The sequence below is a fragment of the Falco rusticolus genome, chromosome 4, assembly GCF_015220075.1.
Source record: "Falco rusticolus isolate bFalRus1 chromosome 4, bFalRus1.pri, whole genome shotgun sequence".
NCBI lineage: Eukaryota > Metazoa > Chordata > Aves > Falconiformes > Falconidae > Falco > Falco rusticolus.
The window spans coordinates 85,606,678-85,625,840 of NC_051190.1; the positions used below are offsets into that span (position 1 = coordinate 85,606,678).

Genomic DNA, 19,163 nt, shown 5'->3' on the forward strand with positions numbered 1-19,163 from the left:
TCTCTTTTCTCGAAGTTTGTATTACAAATACCTTAGCTGTTGTCTTAAACTAGTACGTGAACAATTTTGAATAAGAACCAGCCTACACGTTAATTTTGACTAGCCTAGAGGCCTCATCTTTTAGGACATCTTTAAATGCAAATAAAAGTTTTAATTTTGTTTTTAATAGGCATCAAAACATTCATATAAGGGTGAATGTTCCTAGTGCTCAGAAAAATACAACGAAATAATGTGGAATGTCTTAGGAAAACATCCAGAAATCGGGGGGGGGGGGGGGGGGGGAGCAAGAACAGAACAACCTAAAAGCAAAATTCCCTAATTGCTGAACATGCAATGCAAGTAAAAAATGACACCCTCTCCCATTATTTAAAAGCATCCCCTTGCTAATTTAGCCTTTGAACAACTTGGGGCATTGTCTGCATAACATCAGGCAAACCTATAATGTCATATAAAATATAATTGCTTAATAATGGATTGTTGCACAGTGTGTTATCAAGAGAAAAGGAATAAGCGTTTTCACAGTAATTAGCTTTTTAAGTCTGATTAGCCAGCCTATGCACTTACTCTGTATGTTATAATGAACAAGTCTGCATAGGATAAAGTCTCAGCCTTCATAAGTGTCACAATTACCTTGCTAATCTGAGTCAAATATGAATCACAACAATTCCACTATTGTTGACAGGACGCTAACCAGTATGTGCAGAATTCTGAGCCAGTTGGTAATGCCTACCCATACGGAGCAGTGGCACACAGACACAATATGAGGTCCTCAAAGGAGTACTGATGTATTAGCATACCGCTCTGTACCAAGAGAGCTACCATGACATAAAAGCCCTCCTCCTGCTCACTCTGGGGCTATCTGCAGCATGGGATTGCAGACAGCATCTCCAAAGACAGAATTTAAGGTGGCTCGGATGCTAACAACTAAATAATAACAACAATTGTAAAGGTATGAATGTTACAACATGTAATGTTTTTAAGCATATATCCCATTACATTTAATTGGAGTCACACATACATTTAAAATCCAGCAAACCTAACCCATGAACAGTTTGAGTAGCTCCAGTAAACACTCTGGAAGTACTTGCAAAGAAACCCCTTAAAGGGCTACACCTGTTTTACTGTAATATAACAGGAGATTGTACTCTCTTGTTCCATAAGAAGTAATTAAAAACCGAAGAACTTGTTACATTTACAGTGATTTAATAAAAAAGACTATTTGAAATAAAAAAAAAATAAAATACTTTGAAAGAAAATAAGGCTAAAATTGAGCAAACTCACACTAAATTCTAAGAGCAGAAGCACAATGTGTGGAAGAATCTCCAGGACCATCTGGTAGTACATGCACCAACCACACCTTTGTTGAATCACATGCACTTTTCTGAGTGATATAACATTTCCAGGGATCTCCTGACCTCTTGAAATTGTGACACTGAAAGGAAGAAGTCAGTTTCTCAAATCCCAAGTCTGCTAGCGACAAGCCATGGATGTTAACAGTTGCCAAAAATCTCACTCCACTACTGAAATCTGCGCCAAAATGAGACCTTATATGATTTTTCCGCCAATTTCAATGTTATGAATGCTAGCATTGGAAGCTGAAAGTCTTACCTCTCGCCCCTCCACTTCCAGTAAGGAACAGTCTCCAAGGAAGTTCTGAATTGATATCTGTAAGGTATGATTTTCAACCACCTTAATTATATTTGTACAAAAAGCTGCATGGACACTCTTGCTTCAGCTCCCACTAGGTTTACCTTGGTTTTATTTAAGTTCTTTTTCTTAGGAATACATTTAAGTTGAACTGAGTAAGCTGCTTTCACATCACAAAACAGAGTCCATAAAGGGATTTGCAAAAGTTTACTTACACAGTACAGCTCATGTCTTTAAATAAACTTTCTCATGTGAACAATATCAAACTGCCACTTGTCTCTAAATTCCCCAAACAAATTTAAAAGCAAGGTGCATTTTTCCCTCTCCAGCACAATCAGAAACTCTACTGACTCAGTGATGTTACCTCTAGACAATATCCTTTTTATTCCTAGTATGCTCTTAAGGCATCCCCAGAGTAACTTACCCATTTCTAACAAACTACAAGAGTACACAGCTGGAATTTTAGAAATATTTCTAAAGAAGCCACACAGAAAGAAAAGATGTGACAGTACATTTCATGATAGCCCTACAAAGCCAGCAGTACATAACTTACCAAGAAAGAAGATAAGAGTATGCACAATAGGTATACCCAACTGTAACTAAGCAGGAAAGATCCTTTTACATATAATCATGGTTGAAAACAATGTGCATTTCATGCTTCAAATTGGAGTTGATAAAGTCATAGCTATAGAATAAAAAAACAGGTTAGACAAGGCACTGGAGGGGTCATCAAGTTTCCAACAAATGAAATGGAGATTAAACTCTATGAATCACCATTTTCATTAAATGTTCTGAATTAGTTAAGTTACATCTGCTCTTCTGGACACATTAGCTAAGCAAGCACTGCAGCGGCAATGCTTAGTTTCCAGCTCTTTGACTTTGTTTTCAAGAAAAATCAAATGCCATACATCACAGGGGACAGAACTAAAAGACATAAGACAGAAAGGTGACATAAAGCAGGCTGTATGCTCACTGGACCCCATTCACAATCTCAGAAGTAGCTGAATGCATTTGGTAAAAAGCGATTGACATTTATGTTTTCCTCAGTAGACCTAATTAGGTCTGACATACATCCATTCACACTCAAATAGGCACAAAACCCTTCAAGGTTATTTTCCAATTATTTCCACATATACTGTCTCATTCTGAAATGACTGTGAATCTGAACCTTCAAACGATGCTACAGGTGCTGCTCATGCATCTTCCTTCGCTCAGAACCCAAACCCATTAAAAAAAAAAACCTTAAACTTGTGTGACAGGAATTCTAATCTCAGCCTCTTCAATCCCATTTTTATTTGTGATTGACAGAATTTTTAATCACACAAACGGTATAAACACTGCTCTAATATCTTAAAGTTGCTTTAAATGCCAAAAAAAGCCAGTCCTCTTCATAACATGTAACACTATTAATGTAATAACATTAATATCCATCTGAATAGCATAAAAGGTGATAAAGGATGCTAAATTTTCACACATGGAAATTCAGATAATACAACTTCCCCAAAGAAGTTAAGAGAGATTAAAGTTAAGACACTGGAAAAAGTGTCTTAAAGTTAGGTCACTGGAAAAGACACATCACATTTAGTATCGTGGAGGTGGTGGTAGAATCTCCAAACCAAAGAAGTCTTCTCTCTTTGCTTTTCTCATAAAAGCAGAGCCTGCTCTAGCTTTATACAAACATTTTTATGAAATGTCAGCAGTCCATCAGTAGTCAGCTGCATTTCCACAATCGACAGTTCACCTCTGAAAAGGACTGAATTCTTAAAATAGTCCCTAAATACCAAAACATCCTGATTCCTGTCTCCTAAAAAATACTTTTCTTTGTGATTTTGTCACAGGTTTTGTAATCTGCTGTATCATGAACTGAAAACAGCAGTCAAAACAACCATGTGATCAACATATTATCTCAGAAAAACAAACCAAAACCCCCCACCTTGGTGGGACTTGTATATTTTTCTATACTACATCTGTTCAAATACATTTGCTTTGCTTCTCATGACAGTATTCAAGCTGCCAGAAGCAGAGGCTACAATCTAAGAAATAGTAACAACATCCTTTCTGAAAGGGTTCAGGGACTGTTCTTTAGGTTCTGACAAAGCAAACAGTGCTATCTTGAAATCTACAATTAACATGAACACTAAAAGAAAAAAAAAAATCAATGTCATTACTACTAGCTAAACTTTAGAGCACTTCAACAGGGTATTTCAAAAGTATTATTGTCTCTAATTTATTGACAGGAACTGAGGAACAGCAAAGTTAAAGGCTTTCCCAACATTATGCAGCACAGGACTTGGCAAAAGAATTCAAGTACCTTCAGGTTCACAATAACTGAAAATGAGTAAACTGACAAAATGCTACTGTTTGTACTTCACTGCACACAAGAGCCTTTCTCAGAGACACCTACATAAAAGCAGAATAACCAGCAATATTAATGTTTAAGTCAAAAATAAACTTAGTGGCTACGAAGAAAACAAATTACAACTTCATACGTAACAGCTGAGAAACAATGAACTTGAATGAATATCCAGTTCAGGACAAAACCTCCCTAACACATACAAAATGTTGTAAAGCACTAGGATGTCAAAACCAAAAATTAATTATCAGTTTGTAGAACACCGTGAGAACAGAGCCAGTGTTTTCTACACATGTGCTTAGCTATCTTTAAATTTCTGTATCAATCTAATGATCTGCAAAATACCTCTGGCAAATAGCTATGCTTTTTCAGCTGCTGGGGTTTTTTGGCTGCCATTGCTGTAAGCTGTACCTCTGCACAGGCTCTGGCCACCTCAGTGTTGAGTGGCACTCCATGAAAGTGCTATGTTCAGACAGGGAGCTTCTCTGTGCAAGACGAAACTCCAAAGCATTTGAGGCAGGAACAGCATTTTGTTGTGTGCCTCCTCTACCAGAGATGCCCTGTGAGGACTTGAGGGTGCTAAAATAACACAGCAATAATACATTCGAAGTCCAGCCTTCTATTAAACCTAAACTTCAGAAGTATAAAGCTGCATATAAATGCCTTCCTAATTCAGACTTGTCTATATAATATTCAGAGAACCTTACTGTGTCTGCCTCTGTAACACATCCCAGGTATCTTGCACTGTTCCCTGTTGTCTTATTCTGGAACTCCAACAACATAATTTCAGGATTTGGTGCCGATGCTAGCACATTTCAAACCTTAAACTCATTCAGTTCATGTTTCACTCCCACAGGAGACTGGCTATTTCCTTCTATCCTCTAAGGAAGCTCATAGCATGAATGACAAAATGTCAGGAATAATTAGGAAAACTAGTTTTATGCCCCAAAAGAACAAAAAAATGTCGGTTTTGTCCTCCCTGGCAGGGTGTTTTCTTCTCTAAATAAAAAAGAATGGCTTTTGGCATCCATCAAGTAAGTTCAAGGCAGCATATCATTTAGAGACCACTTGTATTTATTTCTGCATCTTCCTCCATTTCTTTCCTCTGTTTTATGACGTTACCTTCTGCGCCCTCTATAGTCACAGCCTACTGTGAGAGTGGTAACAGAAACCCACTAGATTCAAAATTCCTATTCCCTTACCTAAGGAAATCACCTATAGCTTTTGCTACTCCAGATAATTCAGCAACGTATGATACAGCAGTCCAGAAAATACTCTTCCCCAGCCTCCTCCTGTCACCATCTCAATGTATTTTATTTCTGCGAAGCAGTTGTTATGAACTACCACGAACTGGCATTTTACATGCCTACCCATCAAAATAAATTAAACGTCCAGACAGAGGGTTAAGTACAATTCATAATACAAGCACAGCTGCATCTCGATGTGAAATACCAAGGAAAACATCTCGATGCCATGCCCTTTTCCTAAAGTGCTGCAGTCTTCTAGGTTGGTAGCTCAAACTTTAAGTATATAGCAACTAGAAAAACCCAACCAAATAAAGAAGCAGTCATATAGTAAGAATATAATTTGTTTCAAAGCCCCAGTGTGTGTGTGTGCCAAGATGTGTTGTGGAGCCAGCAGTTCATTGCACACCACCCTTGAAGTGCTGACATGTTTTGACAACACTGCCACTGATTCTGATTTTTAAAGCTGAAGACAGAGTGTATGCTCACCTCAGCCATCTGCCAATACAGCAGATGAACATGTTGCATGCAGATTCCATAACCCATGTACCTCAGATCACCAGGAATCCTGTAATTTGAGGCATGCTTTCTCACTGGAGATAATACAACTGTATAAAGTACACATACAACAGGGTTTGTCTCTATAGTGACACATACACCAAAAAAAAAAATTCTGTCAGTATAAAGTGGATTAAAGTACAGGAAAACTCTCTGTAGATGCGTTCTCTCACTGGTTTTTATGCTCAGAAACACATACTCTGAGTTTGTGAAAAAAAATCAGGAGCCATTTTCTGAAACAAGCTTTCTTTTTTAAAATCTAATGATCCTTTTGGGAATCAAGAGAAAGTAGATTTCGAGAAAACTCCTGTCACAGTCTCTAGACAACACTTCTGTTTCTTACTAATACAAAAGATCATCTGTACAAACTAGCAGAATAAGACAACTTGTAAATGTCCAGATTTTTTTCAAGGTAATCTCTCTGAAACCTCTAGAAATTCAAATGCCAATTAGCAGCAGTATGGAAACTGATGAAATCACAGAGACAGATTTCACTGTTTGGCAAATTCACAGCAATTGCTACACACAGTTTTCACTCCGTATTTCAGAACTTATGGAGCTTCACTAGTGCCCCTTTTCACATATTTGTGTACTTTCAATGTCATCTGTGATTTGGCTAAAAATCACGTTTGGATAAATATCATTACTGTACTGCAAGAGAAAGTGTCAGTAATTTACAGAATGAAAACTTCAAATCACAAGAGTCAGTCTCGCTTTTTTGATTAGCCCAGCTGAAACTAGTATAATTACCTGACTAAGAAAGTCTGCAGCAAAGGCCTGTCCTTCAGTGCCTGATATCCACACAGGAAGCTCACTCTGACTCTGCGTATATGATCCTTAGATACACAACTCAGCCTCCTACACGTTTGTACATCTACGTTTTGTACATCTAGTCCATTCCTCTACCCCTAAATATAATCAGCTCTGTAGACAATTCCTCTTCACTTACCCCTGAAAAAGGAAAGGCTCCCAGTGACAGGGACTACATCAACTACTCAAATAATGTATTCCAGTGCTTCCTCTTTCTACCTATACTTTCCCCCCCACCACCCCCCACCCCCAATATCTAACTTGAGCCTTCTTTGATGCAGTTGAAATTAATTTCTTACCCAACTGCAACAGAACCAGTGCATCTTTCCAAGATTTGTTATGCATGCTCTTGGGGAAAGTACAAATAGGACAATTCTTCTGTTACAGATAGACTGTCAGCTGCAGAGGTTCTTCCACTGAATAGAACAGCAGGTTTTCCTTCCTAAATTCACCTCTTTTGATAGGCTCCTCCACTCGAGAAAAGTAACAAAACTCCTTTTACATACTGTTTTTATCATAAAATGTATAATCCCATGTGTATTTGCCATTGTGAGAAAAGAAGAAAAGGGAAGATTAAACAGCAAAAGATCAGACTGCAAAACTGTAAGTTTATAAACTCACAAAACACTACTAGCTCTTTCTGTATATTCCTAAATTTAGATTTCCTCTCTGCTGTTCTAATTTACATTATTTGGGCTGTATAACTGCATTATTTTAGAGCTCAGTCCCTTTGTTAGTACTTTGAAGCCTTACATTTATTCAGTTCCAACTTTGTTCTCAAAGGAAACTGGCTATTTATTTCAGCAAATGTATTCAGCAAATGTAAATTTGGGTGAGAAACAGAATAGTTGGGCATAATGTTGCAGAAGTTCAGCATAACTATTAGCTCTGCTGTCTCAATTCAAGCCTTTCTTCCTCCTTGTGGGATTCACAATTATAATATTTATAGATAAATAAGGGTGGAATCTATGGAAATGATATTAAAGCTTTTGATAGTTCACAGTAACCAGCAGTAAATTCAGCACACTGGTAGTATAGTCTTATTGCAGTAAGACTACACCATAACAAAGTACTACTGTTGGTTTTTTTTTTGTTTGGGTGGTTGTTTTTTTTAAAAAATTTTAAAACATACAACATACTCAAAATACAAGCAGGAAGTACAGTCCTTTGAATTCCTGAATCACATCGCAAGAGCTCTGAAATCCACTCCAGTTCACAAAGACCTCCTTTGCAAGAGGAGACTAGCCACTCCATGCTGCAGCCCCCCAGGATATACCGGTTCCTTTTTTTTCCCCTCACAAGTCTGTCCACTTAATTGGTAAGGATAAGAAGTCTCTCCTTTGGTGGGCTAAGTGTTTCAGAGGCCAGAAAGGATCCTTGTGAAAATGTAGTTTAGCTTTTTGTATAAAAGACAGCTGAAATTCATTCTCATTTCAAGTTAACTATGACTTGCAACTGATTTATACTAATGAAGAACCCACCCTTCTCTAGGTAAAATGTTCAAATGGTTGGTTATTCTTCCCTGTGTTAAAAACCTGTACCTAAGTCAAGTATGAATTTGTTTGGCTCCAACGTCCAACCTCTGGGTCTTTTTATGCCTTTGTCTGCCTGACAAAACATAACTATTTCAATACCAATGCAAATAATAAATTACACTATGTGTTACCCAAACAGCAATCCTCCTTAACTGCACCCCTGGGACAGCTCTAACACCACCTTACTGGAGCTAGCTGACAAAGCTCTTGGCAACAAGTATGCTATCAAACATCTGTTGTGACACCCCTTTTAAGCGCCCCCTCTCCCACACCATATGGCCATCTCCACTGCATGGTACCGCAAGGCCACAACACAGCTATCATCACTCCCTGTCCTCTCTGGGGAAGCCAGACACTGACTGATAATTTCACAGACTTCACACTCCATCAGCAGGAAAAACAGCCCACTGCAGTGAAAGGAGACGTGCAGAGCATGTCTGTGTTGCTACACTCCCTGCCCACGTTGCTGCCAGAAAACCCTCCTCACGGAGGTGTAGCATACTCTAGAACAAGGGATTCATATATTTTATTATTTTTTTTTTTGCCTAGCATTGCTCTTGCTCCTCCTAGATGACAACTGCTGTGCTCCCTCTGTAATCGGGCTTACACCTGAGACTTTGTCAACACAGCTAAGGCTGCTGTGGGGGTAGGGAAATGGTCACAGAAGACAAAGCAAAAACATTACATTGTAGATCTAGCTTCCCACTGACTTGAAAAGGTTTGTTGTCACGTGAGACCTTACAACAAGATAGCAGAGCAAGACAGAAGAAGAAATTCTTCCACAGGCTCAAGTGACATAACTCCTTACTGTAAGTCAGTTTAATACAGCAGCAACATTACTACTGACCAACAGATATAAATAATAATAGAGACACAGGGAATGAGGAAATTGAGTTTCCAGATGAAAACCCTACCACAAGTCTGATGAAGAGTATCTGATATCAGACATTTTATTTCCCACAGTTACAAAATTATCATTTAAATCCTCTGTTCATAGTTACTGAAGTCATTAGGTTCAAAGCCTGTGCACGCAGTATAAATGTCATTCCCACAGTGGACACTAGGCAAAGAAAGAACTAATGGGAATATGCCAGCACCCTAAAAAGACAGGATTGCGGATAATACCCTTCACTCTGCTTTGAACCCAGTGAAAGTCATTAGATCAGTTCGAGCAGAGCCTTGCAGTAGTAATCTTTCAAAAACACTGCTGTCAAAAGTCCAGAAAACCAAAACCTAAATTGCCCTTAATAAAGGTTTCCTCAATATTGCCCCCCTTAAAAAAAAAAAAAAAAAAGAAGAAAAAAATAAATCAAGCTCTTCTTTAAGGAACTTGAAAGGCAAATTTCCCATTTGGAGAAGAAAATGGTGATACAAAGACATGCTTACAGATGCTTTCATAGCAAAGCTATTAATCATCCCGAGTGCACCCAGGTCAACTCATGAACCGAGGAGGGCACATGCTGCCCAAGAGTTGCAGCTGCTAAGACACTGCAGCCCTCTGGCTGCTTGACTCTCAGGCTGCCCTCCTCTTTTGGATTCCCAGTATGGCAAAACACTGCTTAGATGATTATTAAATATAACTGTAAACTGGGCAGGGAAGATGCTCCATACGGGGCCACAGGCTATACTCACAAGGCTGTGCTTTACCCGAACAGCTTGCAGAGCCCTCATTTCCTGAAGTGAGAGCACTGCCTGTGTTAAAGTAACTGCATTAAACACTTTCAATTACATTTAAATCAAAAAAAGATCTTGATACCTTGTAAGCATTACTGATAAACAGGTCAAACTCAGTAGCAGAAACCTCACCTCAGCCCTCAGGATTCCCCCATACATAAAACTCTCACCAAGAGTGCAAAGTCTCTGAATGGAACACCTGGAGATTGACTCTCTATTTGCACAGCTGCTCTGTGACACAAGTCAGCCTCGGGAAATTCTCAAGTGATTTAAGTCATGCCATCTGCTAAACAAGGGCCTAGGTGTGGTTTCAACCCAGCATCCTTTTAACTTACCCTGAGCAACCAGAGCTTTGGCCTGTGCTTACGTCTGGTCTACACATCCATGCTTTGCTTGCCATGGCTAAATCAGCTGTAGGTATAAAAGCAAGTAAGTCTCACACATATACAGAGAGATTTCATTGACATACCAGTGCCCTTCTGCTATGGAAGCAGAACGGTACTCTTCCTTCATATCTGCTTTTGTAGCATATATAATTGTGAATTATGTTTGTGGGAAGAAAAACAAACAAAAAAAGAACAAATGCCTCTCCTGACAGCCATTGCTATGCGTCCACCATGCAGGTCCACAGACACCCTTACTGACACTGTCACAGAGGCCAAACCTTTCCTAGATGACAAATGCTTAAGGCCTCAGTACTTTGTAGTGTCAGCGTATTTTCCTTTTGCAGCAAAACTAACATCTGTGTGTCAGACACACAGACAGCTTTTACCACCAAAGCCACTGGTCAATTTGGTCAAAATCTGTATGTATGAATATTTCCAAACTACTCCCTTATTTCTGTGTTGCCCAGGAACAATGCTGATCGGATAATTTTGGGGAATGAATAGAAGGGAAAGAGGAGCTAGAGTAGAAATAAAAATGAAATAAACCAAAACAGAACCCACACCAGCAGTCACAACTACAAAATAAATTCATTGTGAGGGGACAGGTTCTGCTCCTATTGAAATCACCGGCCAGCTTTCCATTTATTTCAATTGGCCTGATAAACACATGTGTCCCTCCAGCTTCTGTCCTGCCAGAGAGGAAGGCTGGCAGACAATCCATCAACACAAGCTACAAAGAATCAGCACTAGTGCTGAGAAAATTCGACTGCCATTCAAAATAAAATTCAAAGTGAGGAAATGACAGGAAAAGCCTTCCAGCAGCTTCAACTGCAACTGGATGTACAGCAATAGCTTTAATTTAAAAGCAATCCAAAAGCTACTATGTGTACTCTCTATGTAAAATTTAACTAACCGAACGTTCCTGTAGCAACTTTAAATTCTCAATTCTCTTTTTAATTATGCAAAGGCAGTACTACACAAACACTGTTAATCATATTCCTCGTGTTTAAAGTCGGAGTTGGATAGAAAGGAGAACCCGTTTCCATAAATTACTTGCATGTAATCCAGCACAGCTATAATTTACTGAAAGACGTAAGCCAAGAATCTTATGAACAGGTTATCCTTCGCTGTGATCAGGTATAGTCACTTTGGCAGACGTGACAACTGACAGTCAGTTCTTTTCAATTTTGAAATTATTTGGCAATAGATCAGATTAGTTAATCTTACTAGACACACTGCAAATTCCCCTCTCTCTGTAGCAATCAGAGATAGGGAATGTTCTATAACGTACTAACAAGCAGGTGTATACATCCGAGGTCTCTCCTGTGGATTTACTGTATTTTATACTGGATAAGATCTACTACTAGGTTGTTGGAGTTGGGGATTTTTTGTTTGTGGGTTGTTTTTTGGTTTGGTTTGGGTTTGGTTTGGGTTTGGTTGGTTTTTTTTTTGGGGGGGGGGGGGGTTCGAAAAGAGAACACACACACACTCTCCTCCCTCCTCTCCTTTTATCCACATTTTTCAACAACAGTGCTTTGAGACCAGCATAGATTATTTTTATTGTCATACAGACAGAAATGTAACAAATTTTAGCTAGTAATTTCCCTGGGCAAAGCACTAAACAGCGCTGTTCTTAAAGGTCCAAATCCCTTAGGTTACATCCAAACCTAAAACGTGCTAGAAGTGAAAGGTGCTGAGAACTGACCTACGAAGAGAAGCCCTTTTGCTTGTTTTCAGGTGGCTTGTTTGCTTGGGTGGCTTTGGTTATTGGGGTTTTTTTAGTTTTTTTTTTCCTTTTTAAGACTTTGATTTTAAGTTTTACTCTCAATGCTGCTATTTTCTGCATATATTAAGCTTTGATTAATGTCTCAGGATGTTCAAATCTAAAGCAAATCCACAAGTATGCCTGGGATTTGTTATTTTGTATCTTGAAAAATCTGAAGCCTATATGTATTATGTTTTCTCCTGTGTAAATAAACTGCCTCATTTCTTTGCTCCATATTCAATTTCTCCATAAATCAGACTCGGATGAGCTTTGCAAACAGGAAAAAAAAGAAAAGTGTCTTCTGTTTACCACTTCCAGAAAGTAAAACTAGCTTTTATATATATATGTACCCACACAGATTTGAGATATAACATAACGTTAACATATTTCAGCAGTTTCACAGCAGCTTTGAGAGCCGACCAGAGACATGCAAGGAAAATGCAGTAAAGAAAAAGCATAACCTTAAAGTCCATTATTTTCCTTGACCTCTTGTACTGTTTCAAGATTAATATTTTGCTCTTTAAACGCTAACAAGTTTAAAGGGTTTTCAGCAGTTCTGCACACATTTAACTGGATACAAACAACACGGAACATTTTGAGGTCTAGAATAAATGTATTTCACATCTCTTTATCTGATGTTAAATCACAGGACAGAAGGGAAAACAAACAAACAAAACCACCAAAGAGGGAAGAGACTACAGGAGGCCAGCTAGTGTATCTCCTAGCTTTAATGCTCAATCTGCTACACCTAAGTGACTCCTTACAGAACTCTGTGTAAGCTGCTCTTGAAAGCCTCAACTGATGGGAAATAACAGGACCTTCCAAAACGAATTTATCTCAGTGCTTTAGTCTTTGTGCAAGCAGTAATAAATGCAAGTTTTTGCCTCAGAAGCTCCAGTGATGTCATTATTGCTTATACTCTGGCAGGTTTTTTGTGGAGAGTTTTTTGTTTGTTTTGGGGTTTTTTGGGGGGTTGTGGTGGTGGGGTGTTAAGATCACCTTAGTCCCCTCCACCATTATATTCCCATCCAACAAAGAGTCAACTATGCCCTATTAGCGATTGCAAGATACGGAACTATTGGTGCACTGACACCACAGAAAATGAGAATCTATCATCCACACAAACTGCAACTGGCTTCATTTTCAACTTATTTCAAAAGAGGGTTCTGTGTGTATGTGCGCGTGCAACAATATTAATGTATATTCATTTTCCTATTAGCTCGAATGGTTAAAGATTACTTGCTGCCTTGCTCCAAATAACACACCTGCATTAAAAAAAAAAAAAACAAAAAAAAAGATAAAGAACTCCACAAGCTCTAAGTGTGAAAGCAAAGAACTAAAAGGAAGTGGTGAGGTTAACAATGATTATGCCTGGTAAATACAGTCTGTAATACTTCAGTCGTAAGTGCACCTGTAAGTAATCTATACAGTAATGCTTACAGAACAACTGCTGACCCAGCACAGCAGATTAGCAAGCAGTAGGGTCTGAGGCTGAATATTTAGAACTACTTCAAAAACAAGCTAAGGCAACTCAGGTAACTAAATGAATGGTGTTACTACTTACATGAAATGAAAAGCAGGTCAGCAACACTCATGTAAAAAAAGCATTTTAAATGTGTTTCAATTGAAAAGACAGAACAGTATAACAGCCATACGGAAGGGTTCACTAATTTCATTGAAGAACTCCTGAAGTAGTCTTAAAAGACTGACACCCCCTAACGTTTTTCAAATTAGGTGAACTCAATCACAGCTTTCGAATGATCTGATTCACCTGAAAACCACTACTCTGACCCTAGGACAGTGGCACAAAGCCTGTAAAATCACAGACCTATCTAACAGTCTGGGACTCCACCCCTTCCCATGCCTTTAATGTTCAACAGCTGACAGACACCATCAGGTTGATTTCCTAACCCCACGACTGTCTTTATATCTGCCACAATTCTGTGCATTAGACTGCAAGATAATGCATTATAGAGGCCATGCACATCTCTCATGAAGGGACATTTAGATGGCTGTTGGCACTTAGAGCAGGATGGAAGTCATTCAGTGAATGGCAAACACATCAGTGTTTTACAAATAACTTTCAATCCTTAGTGTGAGAGAAAAGGGAACATTAAGGAAGAATTTCAAGCCCCAGGCATTTAAAAAGGAATGCAGTGATACAATCCTTTCAGAGGTTACTTGTTTACAGTCAGTAACATTTCCAGGAGAAGACATATAGTAAAGCAAGTAAAGACAATCAAGCTTGTGGAATGATGGAAGAGCATTCACAGCGTATTGTGTCTTCCTCTTGTTCTCTTTGCTTTAAATTCAATGCAGAATTTTATAGTCCCTTTGCACAAAGAGACAACTATATATTTCCACATAATTCTGAAGCAGGCTTTGTTCTATTTCTTGTGGTTCCGTCTCTCATGACATATAGATGACCTTGCTTCAATGAGATGAAGCTAGCACACCCTCTTCTCAGTGGACCAGGTCTTAACCACCTTTGACACAGCATAGCTCAGGAGCACGTTTGGTCACAGGACTCAGGGTGCAGAGAGGTGGGGACAGAAGGGAACCAACCCTCACTGGCAGCACAGGCTCCCTGCCAGGCATACGCAGCTTGGCTCCAACAAACCCCCTGCAAGGCACAGAAGAGAGCAGAAGGACCAGATCTGCTGCTTCTTTGCAGTCCCTCTGCTGTAACAAGACAAAATGCTCCTATTGGGAGCTGTTGGATTATAAACTGAGGAGGATATCCTCCTTCTGCATCACTCCACTTGATAAAGCCAATAATGAGCTGCACTTCAAGGGCTGTGTAAGGCAAAGAATCACTAATCACACTTGGAGATGAGCAAGAAGCCAGGCCATGTTATGGCACACAATGTAAAACATCTCCTGTGAGCTTAGTAAACTGGCACCCTGCCCTTCTAAAAGTCTCAAGTGGTATTCAGGGGCAACCTTGTTAGTGGATGCTACAGCACTTCCACTGTTAAACAGTCACAAGCACAGCACACCCAACTCCTACAGTTCATGGTATTAAAATAAATTATAAACACTTGTCACTTTGAAAAAGTGCCTGCAGCACAGTCTGGGACAAGCAGCAGGAGGCAATGATAGTACAAGAGACTGGTAGAAACAGCAGGAGGGAAATGCCTAGTCTGTCAAAGGATGCTCCAGAAGAAACAAAGCTACTCTTGTCATGATTCACAGGCCGTAGTGCCACACCGATATAAGGCTTCAACAACAGCAGCATCACAGCTTCAACCTGTGAAGCTTCTGCCTGACCCTTTCACCGCAGCATACAGGACTTCAGGGTGGAATCCTGTGAGCCTTTTGAACAGTCTCATTTCATGAGAAAATAAAAATACATTTGTCTCAGTATGTAAAACAAATTCAGAGCTCGATCCCACTTTAAATATTACCTCATTACCCATTCTAAACTACTTTAAGCAAACCAACACAGTTCTGAAGCTCACAGCACAGCTTTGTGACTGTAGCATGGTGATTTTCAGCTGTGCTCCGGCTGTTTGACTGAATAATGTTCAAAGTCCCTGAGCATGTTAGTTAGCACAGCAGTTCTCAAACACCTACTACTTGGACCTCAATCAGGTGCTATACAGGGAGACACATACTCTCAGTAAGAACTCACTCTAACTACACCAACTAAAATTACCAAGGTGCAAGTGGTGCTAAAATTCCAACTCAGGTACCTATTATTAGGCTCTTGACCCTGTGTTTTATTTTATCCTGCATATATATCAGCATAATTTCTGAACACCTTCAAAATGAAAAATAAAGTAACTAATAAGCTCCAAATATAGCTGACAAATCTTTCATGTTCTCCCCACCATGATGTGCTACTGTGTTTACATAGGGCTTTAGAAAGCAACCAGAAACATTATATACATTGCTGTTCATTCATATTATTGAAGGCAAGGGGACAAGGTCCATAGTACTCCAATGTCCTCGCAAGGGCTTATTTTGTAACCTCAGATCTCACCCCCAAGAAGCATCATGTTCTACACAGATTAGCTTTATAATATTTGGATACTTAAATACATATCCCATTGAAACAAACAGATGGTACATACTGGTACTTCCTCAAGGAGAAACTGGGAGCCTCATTTCACCTTTGCAGTTTTGAAAACCTTATTTCTGAGTCCCCCAAGCGGGATACCAGATTTAAAACTGTGGAATCACCAAATACATCGGCTCCCCCTTGCATACTTTGACCAGGATAAACCAACTGGAAATGCCGCTAACGAATGTAATGCTGACAAAGATCCAGATGCAGTACCACTGTGTATTTCACAGGCATGCTATCCTGCATAACCAACTCGATTCATATACTTGTAGCAGCCATTTCTTCAGAAGAAGGCAGCTCCCTGACACCCAGCTGAAGCCTCTGGTCTGAAAAGGCTGTGGGTCATCTAAAAACCATGACCAAACATCTCAAATCTTCAACTCTAATCAGACGTAACCAAAGCGGGGGTGGGGGTGGGGGTGTGTGTGGGGTGTGTGGAACAAACACAACAAAATCACCTGACAGACAGCTAGCTCCTGGAAACTGGGGATATAAGGTAGTCTTAATATCATACAAATGCCTATCAAAAACAACTATCTCAGAATATAAATAGCAGTGCCGTTCTTCCCCAGGGATAAATTCTTAAGGTACTTTTTTTGTCTCACCTTACTATATACTTAGTAAGGTTATTCCTCATTTCACACAAGAGGACATCACACTGCGATGAATCAAAGCTAACCCATTAAAATCTCACCTTCAGGCTCATTCCCTCTTTCTACGCAAAGCAATGATGCATACACATGCACAGAATCACATGTACATTTCTGGCAGGAATACCTTGAGTATAGCTTTACCTGTTACTAGCTTTGAATATACCCTGAGGAAGTTGTTTTTTTTTAAACTAGAGCAAAGCGTGATTTAAACAAAATAATACTACCGGAAGGAATTTAAACATGGTCTTGAACTGCTAGCTGTAAAAATGTATTTAATTATTGAAAGTGTACATTCTGCTACACTCTTCCCCTCCTCCAGATCCTACTAGTAAATAAATAACAATATATACATCACCATGGCAGCTTAACCCTCAGTGCCAGAACAGGGCAGAAAAGAGCAGTGCTCAGCTGCTATGCCAAAATGATTTTTATGCAGCTTTAAGATCACATTATAGAAAGGTAAAATATTTACTGTTTAGAACAGCATCACTGCATAGCAAATTGGGCCCTACCGAATTAGATGCTGCATAGGCCTCCGAGGAAGCCTGCTCTCAGCAGCACACAAGCTACTTGCATGAACCTGTGCTGGCTGCAGGCGCTCTACCCTTTGCAGAGATGACGAGTAATGATACACATTAATAACGCCCGCCCCTCAGGTTTCAGAAATAATACACCAAATTAGAACACTCAAGAACATCTTGGGGAGGGGGGGACCCAACAAATAAAATCCCCCAGAGCTTTGCCTTACCGAAGCAAAGAGGCAAGCCGGGTGCAGGGGGTGCCTGCCGGGAAGAGCCCAAAGGCAGCAGGTGCAGCACCTCGGAAGGCCAAGGGGGCCCAGCCCGCCCATGGAAACTGAAGGAAGCTGAGGGAAGATACCCAGTAAACCCAACGGGGTGGAAATTTCAAATACCGACTTTAACTCCCAAGGGGTAAACTCGCTAATAAATGGGTATATTTATAACAGAAGGCAGGCTCAGCGCGGCGCACCCGTGCCCGGCCGGGCAGTCCCTCACGCTGAGGCAGCGGCCCCGCACACGGTCAGAGCGCGGGGCTTTAGGACCCAGCGCGCCCGAGTGGCGGCGGCGCCGGGGGGGCGGCTGCAGCGCTCAGCGGCGTTACCGGGCGGGAGGCACAGCCGTCCCGCTCCCAGCGGAGCTGCCCCCGGGAGAGCCCCCTCCCCGCGGCGGGGGGCGGCGGCGGGAGGTACCATACCGGCGGGCAGGAGGCAGTCCAGCGGCGTGAAAGCGCGCTCCATGGCCCCGGGCCGCCCTAATCGTGGGGCGAGCACACTGAGAAAGCACGGAGGGGCCCCGAGCCTCGCGGCTCACCTCAGCGCGGCGGGCACCGGGACCAGGACTACTGGGACCGGGATGGGGGGGAGAGGGGGGGCGGCGGCAGTCGGGGATTAGCGGTACCCCTTTCCCTCCTCTCTGAGGAACAGCCTCCGCAGGACGCCGCGCCCTAGCGAGCAGGCGGCAAGTAGTGGTGGTAACCATGCGTCCTCCCGCCCGCCCCCGGGGTGGTGCGTCTAACCGGGCGGCGAGCGGCTGGGGAGGGAAGGTAAACCGAGAGAATCGATGGCCGCCGCCATCCGTTGCTCGGCGGTGGATTCAGCAGCGGGAAGGCGGGGCGGGAGGGAGCGGCCTGAGCCCTGCCCTCGCTGATTGGCCGCCGGGGCGGGAGGAGCTACGCTGAGGCGGAGCGGACGGGCGGGTAGGCCGCACCACGCCGGTTGCGGGGCCTGTGGGGACGGGCGGCAGGGGGACGGGACGGGACTGGCTGTGCTCCGCCGTCCGGCGCGTTACCTTCCCCCCCCCGGGCTTCCGAGACCTGAGCGATGCCGGCATTGTCACAACTGCGTGTGGAGAGGCCGCGAAGGGCAGCTGCCGGGCGAAGAACGTGGCACTGTGTCCTCTTTGCCTTTTCTTTTTATTAAAAAAGCGGCCGTAGAGGACTTCCTTTTTATTAAACGTTATCTAGCGTTCGGAGGGGTTCCTTACGGCAAAGAGTGATAAACACCGCCATAAAAAAGAAAACAAAACCCACGAGTCGCTGCCTGTGCTGGAAGCGTTCTGCTTTGAGAGCCCGTAATGGAACAGCTCACTCAAAATAGAAGTTAATAGCTTTCAGCCCATTGAAACCGGAAAAAAACCCTAACCTGCAGCTGGGAGAACTGCAGCTGCAGCGCTGCGCACGGCCTGGGGCCCCCGGGCACCTGTGGTGGGCCCGCGGGCCCTCAGGGAGCGGCCCGTTTCTCCCCCCTCGGCGAGGCCTGGCGGGGCCATGGCGGCGTTTGGGCCGCAGCTGAAGTTTTAACTGAAAGTGTTTTACGGTCATCGCAAAACTTGCTGGTTTCTAACCGCCCGCAGCCGCTTAACTGGGACGTTCATTTTCGAGCACGAAATGCGTCACGCCTGTTACTTGTTACTTGTGCAGGGAGCACTGGGGTCGAGTTTTTACACCCAA

At 41.7% G+C, this 19,163-nt stretch overlaps 1 protein-coding gene across 5 annotated transcripts in view; it reads right to left on the reverse strand.

The window, feature by feature from the left end:
- The window catches only part of TPK1 (thiamin pyrophosphokinase 1), a 312,799-nt gene extending 294,503 nt beyond the window's left edge, over positions 1-18,296 (reverse strand). For 3 of the 5 annotated variants that reach the window (XM_037385150.1, XM_037385149.1, XM_037385148.1), the window contains exon 1: positions 17,910-18,296. In XM_037385150.1, coding sequence (XP_037241047.1) covers positions 17,910-17,952 — 43 coding nt within the window. In that variant the 5' untranslated portion in view covers positions 17,953-18,296. The remainder of the gene's footprint in view (positions 1-17,909) is intronic. The other 2 variants (XM_037385146.1, XM_037385147.1) reach the window with 2 other exon arrangements.
- Positions 18,297-19,163: the final 867 nt, after the last annotated feature.